The sequence below is a fragment of the Venturia canescens genome, chromosome 3, assembly GCF_019457755.1.
Source record: "Venturia canescens isolate UGA chromosome 3, ASM1945775v1, whole genome shotgun sequence".
NCBI classification, from domain to species: domain Eukaryota; kingdom Metazoa; phylum Arthropoda; class Insecta; order Hymenoptera; family Ichneumonidae; genus Venturia; species Venturia canescens.
This window is the reverse complement of record NC_057423.1, coordinates 4,069,755-4,088,795: the sequence shown is the minus strand read 5'-3', so window position 1 is coordinate 4,088,795 and position 19,041 is coordinate 4,069,755. Positions and strand designations below refer to the sequence as shown.

The 19,041-nt window shown below is 48.4% G+C and overlaps 2 protein-coding genes across 6 annotated transcripts in view; both read left to right on the top strand.

Moving 5' to 3' along the window:
- The window catches only part of LOC122407510 (tubulin polyglutamylase TTLL4-like), a 179,386-nt gene extending 160,574 nt beyond the window's left edge, over positions 1-18,812 (top strand). For 4 of the 5 annotated variants that reach the window (XM_043413780.1, XM_043413778.1, XM_043413777.1 and 1 more), the window contains 2 exons: positions 15,917-15,973; positions 16,638-18,812. In XM_043413780.1, the coding sequence (XP_043269715.1) occupies positions 16,648-18,369 (1,722 nt within the window). In that variant the 5' untranslated portion in view covers positions 15,917-15,973; positions 16,638-16,647 and the 3' untranslated portion in view covers positions 18,370-18,812. Of the gene's footprint in view, positions 1-516; positions 546-15,916; positions 15,974-16,637 lie in introns of those variants that run through there. The other variant, XM_043413781.1, reaches the window with a different exon arrangement.
- LOC122407514 (enhancer of split mbeta protein-like) lies at positions 13,223-15,411 on the top strand. The gene has a single exon (XM_043413787.1). It carries the CDS (start codon positions 14,165-14,167, stop codon positions 14,768-14,770), a length of 606 nt encoding a protein of 201 aa, XP_043269722.1. The 5' UTR covers positions 13,223-14,164; the 3' UTR covers positions 14,771-15,411.
- Positions 18,813-19,041: the final 229 nt, after the last annotated feature.

The following is a 19,041-nucleotide window of genomic DNA, read 5'->3' as shown; positions in this document are numbered from 1 at the left end:
AATTCGAACGTAAATTTAGTCCCAATATCGTAGGAGGAGCAGCGAACGGCCTCGGGGTCGCATCCTTCGAGTCCCCCGGCAGTCCGCGATCATTTCACTGTTTACTCAACGTCGAATCTCTCCTTTTAACGAACGCATGCAAGACGCGTAGGTTCGGTCACTCCCCGATGTACGTCCGTGTTTCACGATGTTGCTCGGGCCCGGGCGCGCAGGGGCAGAACGGGGAGCCAACTACAAAGAATCCGATCGACGTGAAGCGCGAAAGCGATCTCGCGGATGAGAGACTGCTATAGAGCGAGCGAGACAGAGGAGGAGAAAAAAGGACGTTGAACGATACGCGGTGAAACGTGTGCGCACGTAGTGGAAAGAGGCACGAGCTCCTCTCTTAGCTGCTTTTCGCCTCGATGTATGCCGTGGGCATTTGTACATGAGACAACGGGCAATGGCACCGCGACGACGTCGAACAACGCGCGAGTCGCTCGGCATGGGAACTTGCGGTGTGAAGGCATGCGCAGCTCTTTTCCTATAACGTCACATCTACACACGTATGTACACAGCGATATATTCATAATAAATATAATGTACACGTTCGTTCATTCTACCGTTTTCCGTCTCTCTCTCGAGGCCGTTGGAGGACGTGTCGTGTCGTGAATTCAAGAGAGCGCCACACGAGGGCCAGAATTTTACGAGGAGAGGAAACGATTGTCAATGATTTGTGTCTCGCTCGGCAACGAGATACACCGAGAAATATAATGAGCGGGAGAGAAAGAAAAGCCTCGATAATGTACCCTGCCACATACTGGTTGCCTCGGTGTGCCAAGCATCAAAGAAACGCTCGAGCACATGCCACGTTTTTCTCTCCTCCGCGATCCCTGCGACACGATACGTACGTGACTTTATGTGCGCGCTTGTCCCTTATGATAAAATTCATCGAATTGCTGTGGAATATATTTCGTAAGGTCGTAGACGTAATTATAAGATTTCAGGCTCCTCCAACCTGGAATATTTTTTTTACCTTCGTATGAAATGAGGCTCGTTTTATCTATTTTTGACTAACTTGGTCATTAAGACTTTTGCCTGATGCTCTGCGGACTTACTGCGAATGGTGAACGAGCCGAGTCCCCCAGGCTCTTCGACTTGGTAATTAAAATAAAAAGTTCGAAATTGTCTTGGTTCGCGCAGGATGAAATTTATCGATGGAAACCATTAAAAAGTTCATTTGCTTCCAGCTGAGTTTCGATAAGACACGTCGTACAAAAACCAACGCAAGTCGAGGCACGAGACTAGAGTCTCACCGCTGCGTAACGCCAGAAACAATTTGATCGAATGCCCTCCACGATCATTTCCAACTCCGACGAATTCGTCTCGAGACCGCGCAGGGATAAAAAAGTTGACGCGACATTCGACAGGCGTAGCCTGACTGTGTCGCCCGGTAAAAAAGTTGCCTTTATTTTATACACTCGCGCACACAGCCGAGGGCCAAAGAAATTAATAAAAGTTGCTCCAATGGCAAGGACGGAAGTTGAAAAAGCTAAATAAACTCGCGACCGTACGCGCAGCGAGCGCTTCGCCTCCCAACATTCATCTCAGACATTTTTGCGGATGTCACAAAAGCTGGCTCGTCCGGGGACACGATCGCGCTGAATACGGGCGCTTGGCTACACGCGTTCCCGTGTACTTCCACGATAAATGCCTGAAACTCGTGTTTATGATTCATCCATTGATTTTTCACGGTTGAACGAAGATAAATATCGTTCGAGACGGGCTTATGGAAGTTCACTTTTTTACCAACACGGAGTGGATGCCTTAAAGCTCGTGGACGAAGATCGTTCTGAGATATTAACTTGACGAGCTGCGCTACTTTGGGCAATCGATCAATTACGCGAGGCAGCTTTCAAACGGATGCAAAGATTTTCTTGTCACTCCCGTCTTGCCTGTAAAATTTGTTTTTAGTGCTGAAAATCAACTCCAAATTTGCTTCCAGGTGAACTTTTCTTCGAAATAGAAAAAAAGACAGCACGAGCTCCCTTTTCGGACTCAAACGCTTCATCCCATTTGCCCTGCTCTTGAGCCTCGAGGGCTCTACTCTCTCAATTCACAAGGTTATCTCCCAGTGAATCGGCTGCTGCCCGGTTCGGTGATGTTTGCGTTACTTTTACCCGATAATTCGCGCACGGCGTAAACTCTGCTTTTTACGCGGGGAGTGTATATTTATCTGTGCGTACAGAATTAAAAATCCTCGATTCAACAAGGTTAAATATCAGTTGTGGCAAGCGTGGCCAAGGCGAAATTCTCCCAGCTTAACGCGAAGTCATAAGAAATCTCGCAGGTGCGATTAAGTGGCCCCCGTGCTCTCGCGCGGTGTACTTTCGCCACCGCGCATATCCATCGGCATCCCAGCACGAGCCGTGATTCTCTCGAGGTCGACGTACGTCTACACGTTCTACATGCTTATGCGAATAGATCGCTGAATCTGAGATGGAAATTAGTTTGCTTCACTTTTTCGCTGTAACACTCACCGAGGTCTTTTTGAACCAAAAGTTCATTGGATTCGAGAGTTCCGGGAGTGGGAGAGCGCATGGAACGAGGAAAAACGGCCTGTTTCCTGCTCCTGAATTTGCGACTGGTAAACGATCAAAGTTCGATGCGTGACTGGCTGAAAGGAGGTTAATTTTCGGAATTCTTCATCTCCCATTTTGAGGCACACAAAAATCCGGATTGTTAGAATAATTATCAAACGGGCTTGTGTGCGTGTGTCTGAAAATCAAGTAAAATCAGATCCCGCTGCACTTGCTGAATAGTGGAAAAACAAAATCGTGGAGATTGCTGTTGAAAATCAAATTGTTCAACTGATAAAAAATGCTCAATTATATTTTGCGCGATCTGTTGAATCGGAGATCCTAAAAATCAGGCTTCTTCAATAGATAAAGAGGTAAATTCGTTCGTTCGGAGTTTCGATCCGCATTGAGATTCCCGTCGAGGACCAAAAACTTTGTAACTCCTTGTACCTCACCTGCCAGCGACAATTAACCTGCTTTAAACTCTTTCCAATATCATTCTGTGCTTTCGCTCTTGACCATTCACACGAACTTCACTGAACGAGTGCGCACGCACGGTTTATCGCGGCGAGTATCGCAAATGAAGAATGCATCTGCTCAGATATTGCGATAGGATTGTTAGTTCTCTCGAATAAAATATGGACTCTCGTGAATTTTGAGTGACCGGTGCACCGCGTATTGAGGATAATATTGAAAGTCTGTCACGCTCGTTTTCATATCGTCCTATCATTTTAATACATTGTTGCATTGGAATAATGTTATAATGGTTGTTAAAAGCGCTGAGTGCTTCGGGAGACGAGTAATGATACACTTTTGGCGGAGCGTCTCTTCAACGTGGAGCACGAAAAAAGGGACGCGCTCTCAGCGGAAATTCGATGGCGAAACGCCCCCTGAATAACGTGTTAATGTCTTGACGAATAAAAATATATTATTAAAATATTGAAAGGAGAAGAAGAGACGATGGAGGTTGATCGCTGTTGAATTCTTACGGTGCGTTTGCTTAACCCTTATAACTATAAAGAATTACCATCGATGAATTTTTATCAAAAGCCTTTAATTATTGAAGAACCGAGAGCAAAAGGAATCATAAGCGACCGCACTAAGCCCTTAAGAGCCGAAGGAGAAAGCGATTACACCTCACGGTCATGGTAAGTCCTCTTCGTTCGAATTTAATGAAAAGCCACTTTGCGATAATGCTCCGTTGGCGAATTGCTCCGGTGCCGCGTTCCGCGAACGAACCTCGCACACTTGCGCTTATCGTAAATTGAATTCGAGTTTCGTCTTCGTTCTCAATCGCGAGCCGATGTACGATTAAGAACGTCTTGACAAGCGAGGGAGGCCAGAAACTAGTTTCGATTCGATTTCGCACTCGGCAATAACCCAATCGGCCACTGATTACAATATTTTTTCTAGATTTCTGCTTATTTTCAGTTGTTTATGGATATCGGTTACCGAGAGCACCTTGTCCGGCGCCAATAGGCACGAAAGATCGTTCCAACTCGACTCGTATGTCAAACCCCCGCCGAGCTAGTCGATCGAACTCATTTTTTTACCTACGCTCAAAGAATGAATCTTGAAATATATTTGTACAGTATAAAACAAGCTCCCAATCATAGACACGCTCGGATGGGTTTTTTCTTCGATGAGTTATTAACAAAAATTTTACCGAGAACCCTTTTTTTCATTTCCAATTTCGATTCTTCGATCCCCCCGCAGCGAGACGGAGCATAATTAACCCGGCGCGTTCTTTCTCCATCTCCCGATGATTTTTCTTCTAGACGCGCGCGCGCGCGCGATGCTCTATGCTCTTAGAATCCATCCCATCAGGCGTCGACTCATGAGTAATTAACCGGTTCTTTGCGTTGCAAACTGGTTATTCATAGAATTCGAGCCTCGCGTAAGAGCTCGAGAAAAACCGAATACACGCGTTCTCGTATGTAAAAAAGTAGCGAGGCGTGGCCAAAAACGAGAAAACGAAGGTACGCGCCACGTTGGTGGGCCTCCGACGAGAAATCTTCATTCTTTTTGACACGAAGGGTCTCCTCAAACGTTTCAAGGTAAAATTGTGACGTAGCAATTATGAGATTATTGCTTTAATTCCCTTCCAACGACTTTCCTAAGGTTTTGAGTCATCATTACAAACCTTTTTGAACAAAAAAAAAACATAAAAACATAAATAATTCAAAAAAGTTCGTACCTGTCATTATTTATTACTTCAAACAACAAAAGTTCATTCTTCAAAGTATGAAAACGAAGAATTTTATTTATAAACAGTAGCCTCGATGTTTCCGATCGCGATATTCCCCCCTTAACAGTTACAGTTTGGGTTCGAGAGTTTGGCTCGTTATTTACCGCCTAGGGAGCGTCCAATTGAGGGATCAAAACCTCGAAGGATTCATGATTCGGGCAGGACACGCCTCCGGAGGGCGATACCTTCGAAAAGGTTCTGGTTGGTCAGTGAGGAGTTTGGTAAAGCATAATGATTACGAGGAATCTGGGCGAGGGACAAATCGAAAGCATTTAAGTCGATATTCATACAACGCGAAGATTTTGCGTGCTCGTAGGGACCCTGGTTATTTTCCTTCGTCACAAAAAAATGGCTCTATAAGGTTGAGAAGAATGAAGCGTTGAATGGGGCGATAAACGAGAGAAATAAACGATGCGTCAAGAGATTGAAGAAAGAGGGTAAGAAGAAGCGAAGCTATTGACAGCGGAAGCGTCGCGATCCCGATTTTAAAATCGCGTGTAGAGCATCAAGCACGGACTTGGTGCGAGGGAGCCGCGCATACGCGTGTCGAAATTCTCCCACAGTAGACACAATGTATAAAATGAACGGGGGGGCGAAATGTCCGTGCCGGCCACGAGGCAGTCACGAGACTGTGCAGAACGAGCCCTAAATACTAAATCGTGTATCGGTATGTGCGTTAGGTTAGGGTCACATTGGAATAACGCGTAAGGCACCCCGGGGGAAGTTCAATAAGGAGGCAAACGAGGCTCGTGATGCTCGTGTATAGAGATGCGTGCAGGGGTGAGGAACGAGAGTGTGAGTAAAGAGAGCAACGGAGAAGAAAAGAATGAGAAAAAATGTAGAGTCCGCATGCAGCGTTATGTTAAGGCTCTTTGAGGCTCCAATGTAGGTGTGTGCTTTGGGACGCAGCCCTATTTACTGACACCCGCAAAGAATAGGCCAATCCTCAGGAGGGTGGAGCGACACACTTGCAGGGCTTTTCTTACACTGCTGCGGGCTTTGCATTTCCTTGTGCTCGTCCCATAGACTGTTTTTTCTAAGGGGTTCGCAATTCACATGTGTGCATCTTACACGCGTGTGTGTGGCCATGTTGTCCCGAGTACATGACCACGGGAAGATTCAGCTTCGTGAGTTCCCACGAGTCGTGATACCACCTGTGCCTTCTGAACGACGACAGCCAACCCCTAAAAGACGCGTGACGTGCTGAAAGAGCGAGCAGGAGCGAAACGCGAAGAAAACACGAGAGGAGGGAGAGAGAGGGGAAGGATCCTGGACGAAGACACCCGGCGTGTTGTGAGCCGCTCGGAGTGCGAGCACCGCACACACGTACGGAAAGAAGCGAGAGGAGGCCGAGCCCAATCTCACTGCGAAGGCGAGCTGCCCCCCTCGAGAAGAAACGCACACGAGATGAGCCTCCAGGGCACACGGAGAGGGTGTTAAGAGATTCGGGGCTAAGCGCCGCTGACAGAGAACCAGAGATTTTCCTTTCGTTTGGAAAGACCTGCCAGAGTGAGAAACTGAGAGGCCTTTCGGCGTGTGCGCTTTCGTTATGAGCTCTCTCTGCACTTGGAAACTCCACGAGGATCCTCAACTATTCCTCACCCGTTTCACTCAACCCTCCCCCGCACATCCCAGGGGCTGCGTTGGCTCTCTCTGCTATGCGCGTGAAAGGGCGAACGAGAAACAACGCAGACACCGGAGCTGAAACCGTTGGTAAATAGAACAGGCTTTTGAAGTGTATCGCGTCGCTTAAAGTCGAGCGGTTGAACGACTTGTGGAAACCACACATGGTAGCTCGACTCATCATTTTTTGGGGAGTTTTATTTTTTTCTCTCGACATTCCCTATCTCTGAATGCGAGGGCATTTTGGATGCTGGGGCGTGCATAGTTTCCCCTTTAATTAGGAGTAGTTGGTCGCTTCGCTTCAGACTATTCATCTTCCTCGGATAAACACGAAATTGGAGATATTGAGACTGAGCAGAAGTCGCCCTGAGGTTGGTCCACGGTCTATGTTCCTGCTGTGCCTGTCAAACTTCTCGAATTGCAGGCGAAAGTTTTTGAGAAATTGGAAACTTGGACGAGTTGAACAAACGAATATGTGCGAGCTGGAAATTCATCGAAATTCCATGCAAACTCAGTGGAGATCTGGGGCAGTCTTACTGCAAACAAGATTATTGAAGGTTCTGAAAAAACTCGTCAATTTCTTCGTTCAATGATGCGGAAGCATCGATCAGATCCCGACAATTATCGGTTCCTTGTAATGATTTGCGAAACATTAATGTTGCGAAGAAAAAAATGGAAGTGATGAGCAGGTGATGCTCTTACCAGCGATATCTTCCGTTGAACGTAGATTCGAAGATCCTCCTTGAATCCAATACGACCCAAAGTGGTTTAACTCGATCCTAATTAGAGGATACTGCGTTTGTTATCTCGACGAAGCGGCTCCCGGGAGCGAGAATCGTCCGGCGGGGAAAAAAGTCACGAAAAAAAGAAGCTGAAGAAGCCGACGGATCTCCGCGTTCTTGGGCCTTACAGAAGCGATGTCCCCGTTCTTCCTCGACCTCCTCCTCGACGCTGATCTCATCCAATGTCTCCCCGGGCTGCGGCTTCTCTTTGCATTGCCGGACACGATTTTTTAACTCGGCTATTTAGCTCGAATGACTTTGTTGTTTCTCTCACCGATTACAAGAGTCGTCGGTTGCTTTGGTTTCTCAAAGAAAAAACTGCCGGTGGATCGCACTCGCGATTCGACTGGTACGAGGCCTTGGAATGATCCCGTGAAATGGTTCCGAGCCAGCAGATAATAAAACCACGCGGAAATACTGAATTACGTTAATTCTAGTTGATTTTTATTCCATTTACTTTTCAAGATTCTCAATTGAGCTCGATCGATTCTTCAAAAGCAAAAAATCGACAAATCGCTGTCTTTCGGTGCCGATCTCCATCTTGCCCGCGGCGGTTCATTCAAACCGTCGTCCGAAATGCCGGATTTCTGTCGCCTTTACGAGCGCCCTAATTGCCGCATTTTACTTGATCGTACACCCAAGTTACGCCATTAGACGTTTGAGCAATTATGCGATTGAAGAGTGTCGACTGCGCACACGTTGGATGTACTTTCTCCTGTATGGATTGAGCTGTCGCCTCTGTTGGTTGCCGGCGAGAATTGCGTAAGCGCGAAACCCCGACGATTCACACGAGAAAACTCTAGTCGCGCCGCGCGTCTCTCCCTGCCGCGATTACCGTCTCGGTATTACATCGGGAAGAAGCGGTTTTAACGGAGCGTGCGATAGCGAGCACACAAGAGAGGCGCGCGAGTCCAATTAATCGCGGCGGCGAGCGCGCGGGAACGACGCGGCGGCACGAGGCCCCGATATATGCGCTGTAGACAAACTCACTCGATTTTCTCAGCGTTGAACATACGCTGCTCGTCTTAATGCTGCCCGGAGTATCCGCAGTCGAGATTATTTTTTCATAATTCAACAGCGAAGATCAAAGTTTTCTATGTTTTTCACAGCACTGGCCGGAGGCCAACGTTCATTTTCGCGGTTAAAATTCCTTTCGACCAAACTTGTGAGCATTCAGCGTCAAAATGGTGCTTAAAATCTTCAACAAACTCGTAAAAATGCATCATTTCGTTCTTCAACCGAGCTGCAGTCCCGAGACCAACGTTGGATCGTGATAAAACGGTTTAGATGTTGACGCAACGAATCCCGGGCTGCAGCTCCATCAAGATCTAAATTCGTTCGACACGCGACTAAAAAAAAGTATGAGGATTTGTAGTGTGCACGCTTAAATGTATGTACAACTCGACTTCCTTCGGGTAATAGGCGTGCACGGTGAAAGAGAGGTCGGACGGGGGGGAATCATTAGAGAACCGTGGAGCGGCCCGTGCGACCCGGCGTCCCGGGGATTGCGAACGGAAGCGTGCGGATAATGGACAAATCGTAAACACGGTAGTGGCACATAAAGCAGATCCGCCGTGCGGCTGCGGCGCGAGGTATTATGGTGACGACGACGATGATGATTATTGTGAGGAGGATGATGACGTTGATGAGCACATTGAAAGTAACTGGGCAAAGCCGCGTCCTCGGCGCGCGGGTAGGTTCGAGAGCCACGGGGATGGCACGGAGCCGAGGTCGAGCTCATCAAGATCCTAAAGAGAAATAATAATAAAAAGTAGAAAAATATGGGAGAAAACAAAAGAAAACAAAGAGTAAGAAGAGAGAAAGCGGAGTGAGCCCTCTCGGGATCTAACCCTCCGTACCTGAAGCCCCTCCAGGCACCGAAGCAATACCTCGAGCGAGTAAGATGCGGGCAAGAATAGCGTGGCCCGTGCTACTGACAATGGACTCGATTCATGTTCACAAGGCCCTCGTGCGTCCCTGGGAGCACGCCAATGGCTCGCACTAAGGTTACATTACCACCGATGGCTCGAACGATGCTCTTGTAATTTGGTGAAAGAAGAAGAAGAAGGAGGAGGAGGAGGAGGAGGAGAAAAAGGAAGAAAAATAGTGAAGGAGCCGAGGTTGTGGGAAAGGCAGCAGGATGGCATGCTCTTCCTTTCGTCCTGCTCCCTCTCTCAGGGTGAAAGAGGACGTGCGCTTGAGTACACAATGAAGGCTGCAGGGCCCTTTGCGTTATACGCAAAATGGACTGGAGCCCCGCGTCTACTTTGTCCACGCACAGGCCTCTAGTTGCTCCTGGGGCGAATGATTGTCCCATAAAGTGCGTTTGCCTGAGGAGGACGCGACGATGCCAATAACCAGTCAGCGAACAGCGGTCGGATTCAATCCGACGCAGCACTCGTCCCGTCACTGTGTGCGTAGCCCAGTTCACACCTACGTTTTTCATCGCGTGTACGCAAGTCTCTCTCACCGGCAATGAGAAGGCTCCGCTTCTTTACGACTTTTGTGCCGCACTGGTACCGAGTAAACGAAGCATAAGTAATAAGAAGAAGAAGAAGTTGAAGGAGAGGAACAGCTTCGCCGAACATTCCGTGTGTGCGGTCGTGCTCCCGTGAATATCCCCGCTTTAGCCCCTCATATCCGTCGGGCCGGAACGACGGGTTCGCAGTTCTTCGAGGAGAGCCTGGGAATATTCCCACGTTCGAGCCGTGGCGTCGGCGCTCGGGCGTAGCACGAGCCAACGAGTAAACTCGTGGAATTTCGGTGGCTCTTCCCCCCTACTTCGCACACGCTTCTGCCACCCCTTTCGCCATTATTTTGAAACCTTCCTCGCGTATGGGGTCTGTACGACATAATCTCGTTTTCGTAAATAAGCCATTGAGGCTTAGGAAACGAGATTTGAGCAGGATGAAACAACGAAGTGGAACGAGGCTGAAGCCCCGCGAGGCGCTCGGTCACGAGGTTGTTACATCTCCGGAAAAATTGCTCCCCATTTGGTGGACCTCGCAGTGCCCCCGGAATCAGAAACTTTGCATTTGCCATCCTGTCGATATGTCGCGTGAATTTATAACGCCGGCCAGCGGCGACTCGACGTCAAAGAGCCCCGAAAAAATCGAAACATCGCCCTCGTTGTCTTTCCCGCGCTCGCCATTTGCTCGACGAATCGGGACTCAAGTGGCCAAATCACAACGCGTCCCTTCCGCTCTTGCCCGAGCGGAGCACACGTTGATGCACCAGTCCTCGGTCCACGTTCTCCACCGCGCCCCCTCGCCTCGTACACACAGCGAACCATCGAATTACGGCACGTCCGTAATATCGCGCGAGCTCCACTATCGAGAGTCGTCCCCGTCGTTCCGCCGGCGGACACCCGTTGGGCACAAGTAGCAAAACGACTATGTGGCGTGCTCAATGCGCGCGGATAAAGGCCTCGTCCTCTATATCGCTGCTTATATTATATACCCACGTGCTCGCATCCGGCGCTCGAATAAGCGATCAATGCGATAATTGCAATGCCAGCTGGACACTTCCTTCATAGCGTGTATACGTGTATTAATAGCGCACGGCACCGCGCGGCGTGCGCATGAGAAGCTTGTACAGTTGAACAAGCTGACCGAGCGAGCCGACGTTCGACTCGAGAGCCGGGGACATGCGAGCCTCGCGCGCACAGATATCGATTCTCGCCTTCGCTCCGGTATCGACGCCTTTCTGTTTACTCTTTTTCGATTGGCCAATGAATGGGAAATCGGAGATTGGAATGCCATTAATGAATGATAGACTTTTTGCCCGAGCAGCTCTCGATCCTTCGACTATTTATTATTTCCTATGCAGCAATTATACACCAGCCCAGCAGATTACAGCACACGTAAGCGCGCCCGTGATTGCTCGATTTATCGTACCGACCACGTGTTCGAACGTTCGAACCGTTACTATCGCGCCGGGTTAGGATCCTGTTAACGAAGCTATTTCGCACCCGCTGCGCGAGAGAAAAAAGCCACCGTAACTTTGCGCCCGCTTTCAGACCTTCCGATCCCCACGTGCGTGCGTACGCTGGCAAACGAAATCGTGGAATTGTCCGATATGCGCACGCACGCGCACTCGAATCAACCGCGCTCACAATGTTTCGTGTATATGTATCAAAGGATTTGTAATTGCAGAAAGTCTCGTTAAAGTTTCTAGGCGAGTGTGATGGCGTGCGCAATTGCACGGAGGGTGATATCGATAGGGCAAACAAGCGTGTAATGTAAAACACTTGGCTCGAGGATAATTAACGCGGAGTGGCCTCACGGTTCTTGAGCAACGCATGTTTCCTGAGCAAAGTATTTGGCTGGAGAACGCGAGAGAAGAACAAAAAGAATTGCCGTAAAATTTGAGTTAAGCCCCGTAAAGTGTTTAGGACGATCCTCATTTCGTATCCTGGCGTTTTTTTCCTCATCGTTCGGCCCGTTACTCCGGCTCTCGAGTTTAAGAAAACGAAAAGCATGTCATAAGTCATAGCGATCCTGATAGTCAACACAGAGGCCCCCGAGGCTCTTGGTCACTGTTATCGTCGAATCTGAGCTTTTTAGAGGTCGTAAATAAAGTCGATTCTCTGCTGCTCAGGGGTTCGAAGGCGCCCCACCCATCGTAGCCGTGAAAACAAGTCGGCAACGCAAGAGAGCGGCGCGCTGCCGAGAGACGTTTGGGATATCGGTTTCCCGAAAGGGCCTAAACACCTCGTTAAGTCGCCGCAAGTAAAACCCGTCCGGTGCGATCCTCCGGGGCTGCTGAGACACTCAGCCTTCTCGTCTCCGCGACTGAAGCGCGCCCTGTCGCGAGAAAGGTCGTTTCGGTTTGGAGAGGAGCTCGATGACTTTTTTTGGAAAGGATGAGATAGCTCCGCGCTGGGGTCACTTTAATGGGGCCTACGTTTAATGTGCGTTAAGTAAAGGAAGAAGCACTCTGCCGCATCCTCGCGAGTCCTCTCTTGCCCCGCGCCTCCTTCATTTTCAACAAGACGCCAGATATCCGATCGGCAGGTAAACCGGTTATATGAATTATAAAGATTCGGCTTTCGAGATTCTAACACAGCGTGCGACGCTCGGATCAGCGCAGGCTTCAGGTGAGCATCCACTACGTTCTCCCTTCGAATAACAACGCTTTTGTAAAAGTTACTCTATCCGAAGAACACAAACAGAATGGCTGCGATGCTCGATAGGAAGATTCGAAATAACCGTGCTCCCGCCGCGCGATAAGCCTCGATTACAGCGTTGTGCGTGCCGTCCCCGCGAGACCGTCTGCAAATAGCGATGCAGAGTCTCGAGTTTCACCGTGATTTAGCCCCACGTGCGGCGGGAATGGTTGATGCACATATACGTGAGACGAGCAGACGAAGTATCTCGTTCGCGACGAGGCAAAGCTCACTTCTCGAACGTGCGCGACAGTGAAGCTAAAAAAGCTGAGCGAAATAAGCGAAAATAAAATGTCAGAGGAACGTTTAACATTCTGCGGATCCGAGCCGCGCGCCTATCTCCCTGGCTCTGTAGTTACCGAGTCTACTGGTAATAATGTACATAGAGATATACGCGGAGTGCGAGAGCGAGCGCACGGCATCACAGTGCAACAAGTAGCTCTGCTCGCACGAGATCGCAATTACGAGTGAGTGTGCACGTGACGGCGCGAGGCCGCGCCGTCTATATACGCACTCGGCGGCAACATACCCCGTAGCTCGAGCAGCAACAAGTGTCGGGAGCGCAAGCTCGTTCCATCCAACAGCAGCTAGCCGCAGTACGCGGGAGCGATAGGCGACTCGTCGCAGGTTTTCTACAGGCAAATATACCTACGTATGAATCTGTATATGTACATGTGGAGCATCGCCGCTGCGATGTGCTTGAGAAAATATAGAGAAGAGCTTCGGAGGAAGCGGAGTAAGAAGAAGAAGAAGGAGAAGAGGAGGCAGAAGAGGAAGAGGAGAGGCGGAGGACGCGCGAGACGTCCTCGTGCTGGTCGCGCGTCGTGGCGTGTGCTCGGCTGTGCGTTCACTCTTCTCGTCTTTGCTCCTCTCGCTCGCGCGCTCCCCGTCGCTTTTCCTTCTCTCTCTCTCTCTCTCTCTCTCTCTCTCTCTCTTTCTCCCGTTTCATTGCTGGACAGGAGAGTCACAGTGATCCTCGTGGGCCTCACGCGGGCCTCACGTCCAAGAGGGTGCAGGTGTGTCGCTCGAAAGTCCCCTCGCCCCGCGGCCGCTTACCGCTCTATGCTATTCCCGCAAGCAGCAGCCAACCTGGCCCAGCGGAGCTGCGCGCCGCTTGTTGGGCTGTGGGAACGCTTCGGCCCGCGAGCTTCCCACGATACGCTCCTCCGGCTGGTAGCTGCTGTTACTGCTGCTGCTGCTGCTGCTGCTGCTGGTGCCCCCGCTGCTTGTGTTCGTTCCCCCTCCGGCTCGCTCTCTCCGTCGCTCGCTCGGCCTCGCGCATCGCAGCCTCTCGCTTCCGTGCAGCCGGTTATGTGTGCGTGCGCGTGTGTGCGAGCACGTCCCGTCGGGGCCGTTTTCGAGGGGGATCGCTCGAGCTCACGGCTCTGCACACACGTTGCGGTGTGACTGTGACGAGTATAGAAACTCTGCTAGAAGTGGGGAGCCGGCCGAGGCGTATAAATACGGGTATAAGGCCCCCTCCAGAACTCGGATCAGCAACAGATCAGCTCGGCACTCCGAGGAACGAACATTTGACTTGAGAGAGCTCGAGGGTATCTCGCACCTTGTGAATTGTCTAAAGATTCAATCAAAGTGATACAGACGAGATTTGTTTTGTTGTTCTTCAACTATTTTTATCAAGTTTCAATACACGCCTGACATCCGCGTCGTATTGAATACTCAACTGCCACGGAAAACAAGTGTTTTGTTTTATCAGTGCGTGGTTAACCAAGTGATTCGTTATCTTCGCAAACGCGCAACGAACGTCCGGAGATCGTCGACCAATATGGCACCACACACTACCTACACGTCGGTCAGCGGAGGCATGGAGTACGAGGAACCCGTGTCGAGAACCTATCAATACAGAAAAGTGATGAAACCGATGCTCGAGAGAAAAAGGCGAGCTCGCATCAACCGTTGTCTCGACGAGCTGAAAGACCTCATGGTTACCGCTCTTCAGGCCGAAGGGGAAAACGTCGCTAAATTGGAGAAAGCCGACATCCTCGAGCTGACCGTACGTCATCTTCATACTCTGAGAGCAGCGCGACGGCTCACCCTGACACCGGAGAACAGTTACGCGGACAGATTTCGCGACGGTTTCACTCAGTGCGCGCAGGAAGTCTCAACCTTTTTATCGACCCCGGTAGCCTCGGCCGTTCATCCGGCAGCGGGTGCATCGCTCATGCGTCATCTCGGCGGTTGTCTCCGACGTCTCGAGGGACCAGCCACTCCTCAACAAGTCACCGGTCCGACCAGCCCCCTCGCCGGTACTCCAAAAGTCACGGAAAACCTCCCGCAAAACGTCTACACACCGCCCCAAAGCCCCATGAGCGTTGCCAGCTCATCCGGCGACTCCACCGAATCGTCAGCAGCCGTTTGGCGTCCATGGTGAACCACCAACTACAACCATTCCAAAACGACTGGGATACGTCGATCATACGGATGGAAATAATGCAACGGACAACCTCCGAGCAACATGCGAACGGGTTACGCGATACGCGAACCGCTCCTCCCAACTCGCTCTCCTTCGCTTACGCGAACCAGAATTTAACCACCGCTGTGAAAGCAGGGCTCGAGCTAAGAATACGACGAGAGAACAAGATTTTTTAACGATAACGACAAATCAATGTCTTCCAATAATGTTTATCGTATCTTGAACGCATTTGCGGTTCAACAATTATTTACTTTCATATACACTTTCATTTACACACGAAAAATATAACGTTATGACACACACACATACACACACATACACGCATAATGCGATTATTGATAGAGTATATAAAGCAAAAACGTGTAGGTGATCAAGCTTTAATTGATGTCTGTGATAAGGGTTGTTTGTTTTGTACCTGAGATTACTGTTTTCTCATAAAGTAATAATATTATTATTACATCATGATAGGATATTTTCTTGTTATGTTTAAGATATGACTTTTTTATAATCCCGTTACCATTATTGAATTCAACGCACAATGGGAACGGGCTATCGCACGTTTTTATCATTGAATAAAAAGCAAATTGTTTCAAACATAATTTCACTCTGTTTTCGGCTCGTACGATTATTTACCTTCGTCCATCCCGACTCCTGCGAATACCATTCGAATTATACTTCGACTTGCACTCGTAAAGAAAGAAAATTACTAATTTCTACATCGGACTGTTGGGAAATTCAGGTTTCATGATCGCAGGCCGCGTTTCTTTGTTATTCATACCAAATTAATGTGACATTGAGAGATGCAATATTCTGTTTGTTTTAAAATTATGGCACTTTTGCTCGTTCGATGTGGATATGCACACGAAAGAATCGTACACGTCACATGTGATCACAGTTGCGAGTAAAGCCTCAGCGTATCTCTCGAATCGTCGATCGCTTGGAAGATCAAAACTCTTATTTATTCATTCTCGAAATTTGCATTCTCCATACGCATCTGCGATATCGTTTTTTTGCATTCTGGTAAATTCATCACTCTGCATGCCCGTCGAGCCTCCTCGCATAAGCAAATATAATATCGCGTGTGTGTTATTTGCTCTGTTGCAGTTGCCTTCTCGAGATTGATAGCCGGTCGTAACGCTGATGATTGACAAGCTGTGATAGGTATGGTATAAACACTCATTACACACGCGTTCGATTCGCATCTTCATTTTTTTTAGAGATTCAAATCATTTTCGACGATCGAGAAAACGTGGACAAAATTTTTCTTTTTCACGCTGGTAAAAACGTTACGGCTCATTCGGAAGGAACTCGTCGAGATTCGAATGAACTATTCGAGCATTGAATTTTCTGATGCTTCGCTGGTAGCTTCACGGTTAATTATTCCATCAAAACTTTGCAAATTTTCTCACAAACACTTTCTACGCGATGATCGTACTGAAAATAAGTAAATTCGACATTGTTTAAAGCAAATTTTTTGGCAGATAAAGAAAAAAGAATTTTTCTTAACATTCGATAATTTTGTTAAAGACCGAACGATTCTTTGAAAAAATACTTTTTTTACGATTCTTCCAAATAGTTGAAGAACAATATGATGAAAAATCGTAACGTTTGCAGCTGCGCAGTGAAAAAATGAAATAAATCTCCTGAGACGGGGAAAAATTAATTTCTCGTTCGAATGCTGAATTGAAATAGTGGAGAAGCTACAAATAGCGTCGTGAAAAATGAAGCAAAGTCCTGAAAGTTTTTGATGGAATAAAATGCGATTGGAATGAAAAATGAAAATTTCTGGTGATGACGTATGAAATGTTTGACGGGGATTTTTCAGAAAATCGAGAATGGACGTGATTGCGTACACTCCTCACGAGATCGGTCGACTAGTTGGAGAAATAGAAAACGCTGAGGATCTGGATTCTCAGGACGAGGAGGACGATCAAGAGGAAGAGTCTTCGTACAACGACGGGGTTTCGACGACCGACAACGATGACGCGAGCGTTGCAAACGTAGAGGATGAAAATTATTCGCTGCCGTTGAGACGCAGTCTCTTCGCCAATGTTCCGCCATACGTAGCCTTTCAATCGTTCGATAGTACAAAAGCACCAAATCTGCCTCGCGGTTTGAGGAAACACATGAAATGGCGTTTAACGACGATAACGCCGTTGCTCGTGCGCAAAACTCTGGTCAACACGGGTTACCGGCTTGTCAAAAAGTCGCCGGAGTGGTGCGCGATTTGGGGGAAGCACATGAAGTCGGCGTGTTTCAAAACGATCAAAGAGAATCAAAAAGTCAATCATTTTCCGGGGACTTTTCAAGTCGGTCGTAAAGATCGACTGTGGCGCAGCCTCAGTCGCATGATGATGAAACACGGTAGAAAAGAGTTCGGTTTTGCCCCGCGCACTTACGTATTGCCGCAGGATTTTCGATGCTTTCGTCAGGTCTGGGAGAAAACCGGAGGCAAAGAAAAGTGGATTATAAAACCACCGGCATCGGCGCGCGGCGCTGGTATAAGAGTAGTGCACAGATGGTCCCAGATACCTAAGAAAAAGCCTGTCATAGTTCAACAATATTTGTCCAAACCAAAACTAATAGGTGGAGCGAAATTCGATTTACGACTTTACGTCCTCGTGACTAGTTTCAATCCGTTGCGTCTGTACATTTATCCCGACGGTCTCGTTCGCTTCGCCTCGGTAAAGTACGTCGACGATATAAACTACTTGAGCGATCGTTTTATGCACTTGACCAATTACAGTATTAACAAATCCAGCGCTACTTACACGAGCAACGATTGCGCGGACTCCTGTCGAGGACACAAATGGACCGTAAAATCGTTGTGGTCTTACCTCGAAAAGGAAAACGTCAACACTGAAAAACTCTGGGCCAAGATCAAAGACATCATCGTCAAGACCATGATAGCCGGTGAAGCGTCGATAAACAGCCTGACGAGATGCAACACAACTTCGAGATACTGTTGTTACGAGCTCTTCGGCATCGACATTCTCCTCGACGAGAATCTCAAGCCGTGGCTCCTCGAGGTCAACATATCACCCTCGCTCCAATCGTCCTCGCCTCTCGACATCGCCGTTAAGGGACCGCTCATCAGAAACGTCTTCAACATAGCGGGCTACCAAGTCCCGGACTCCATGACGAATCGCGAAGCAACGAACCTCGCTAAAGTTCACGACCTCGAACTTCCAATTCGCATGAATACTCAACTCCACAGAACTGCCCTCAGCGAACAAGAGAGGCAGAAGCAATCGCTGTACACCGACCTCACCAACCGCGACGACTATTTATTCGACATCCTCGAGGATTTGACCCCCGACGACGTCCGCCATCTCATTGCCTACGAAGACGAACTCACGCAAATCGGCCACTTCGAAAAAATCTTTCCCACCTCAACTTCCCACGAGTACTTCCAATTCTTCGATGTGCAACGCTATCACAACATGCTCTTGGACGCCTGGGAAGATCAGTACGCCGACGATCGCCAAAAAGGCGTCGCGAGGCTACAGTCACTGTGCAAAACCAAGTTCCACCTCAACGCAACCACTGATACTTAGTCGTTCTTCAATGCGGTATCAAAATGAAAATACGAGCGTTGCTAATTGCCATCATACACATTGCGATCGAGGAGACTTTCTTCCCCGACCTTGGACACACTCGCTGACAATTTTATCGTCATCGAAACTTGTCTCTACGAAAAAATCCACGAGTTTGTGTTTTTATATTATTTTCTCCTCAAACCGATCCGCATTTTTTAATCTTCTTCTCTCGTCTTTTCATTCTTGATTTTTTTAATCATCGGACTCATATCTCGTCCAGTCTTCATCGCCTTCGTATCCCCCCCCTGTGAAACCGTTTTTAACATTAACCATATGTAAACGAGCGCGTCGGCCATTCGTGATCGACGCACTTCAAGCTCCGTGCCTTTCGGCGGTTTCACTGTTTCAATTATCTCTTGTATCGAGCCTGTATTTCAATAAATGATATTCTTTTTTTTGAATCCATTATTTTGTCTCCTATTTTCAGCCTTTCTGTTCCTTCAGTAATTTGAGATTTCCTGCCGCATCGTCTGGATTTCCATGACAGAGCTTGAGAAGCGTGAGTCAAACGAGGTAAGCAATTCACTGCGATTTTCAAATTACCCGGAAGTTTCGTGTGTTCAACAAAAATGAGCACTTTGTCCCGAGTCGTCGGTTACCGCCTCCGAGAAGAGGCAGAATTGCGTGCAT

What these genes read in the sequence shown, in the direction of transcription:
- LOC122407514 (XM_043413787.1), top strand. Translation starts at nt 14,165, where the DNA reads ATGGCACCACACACTACCTACACGTCGGTCAGCGGAGGCATGGAGTAC.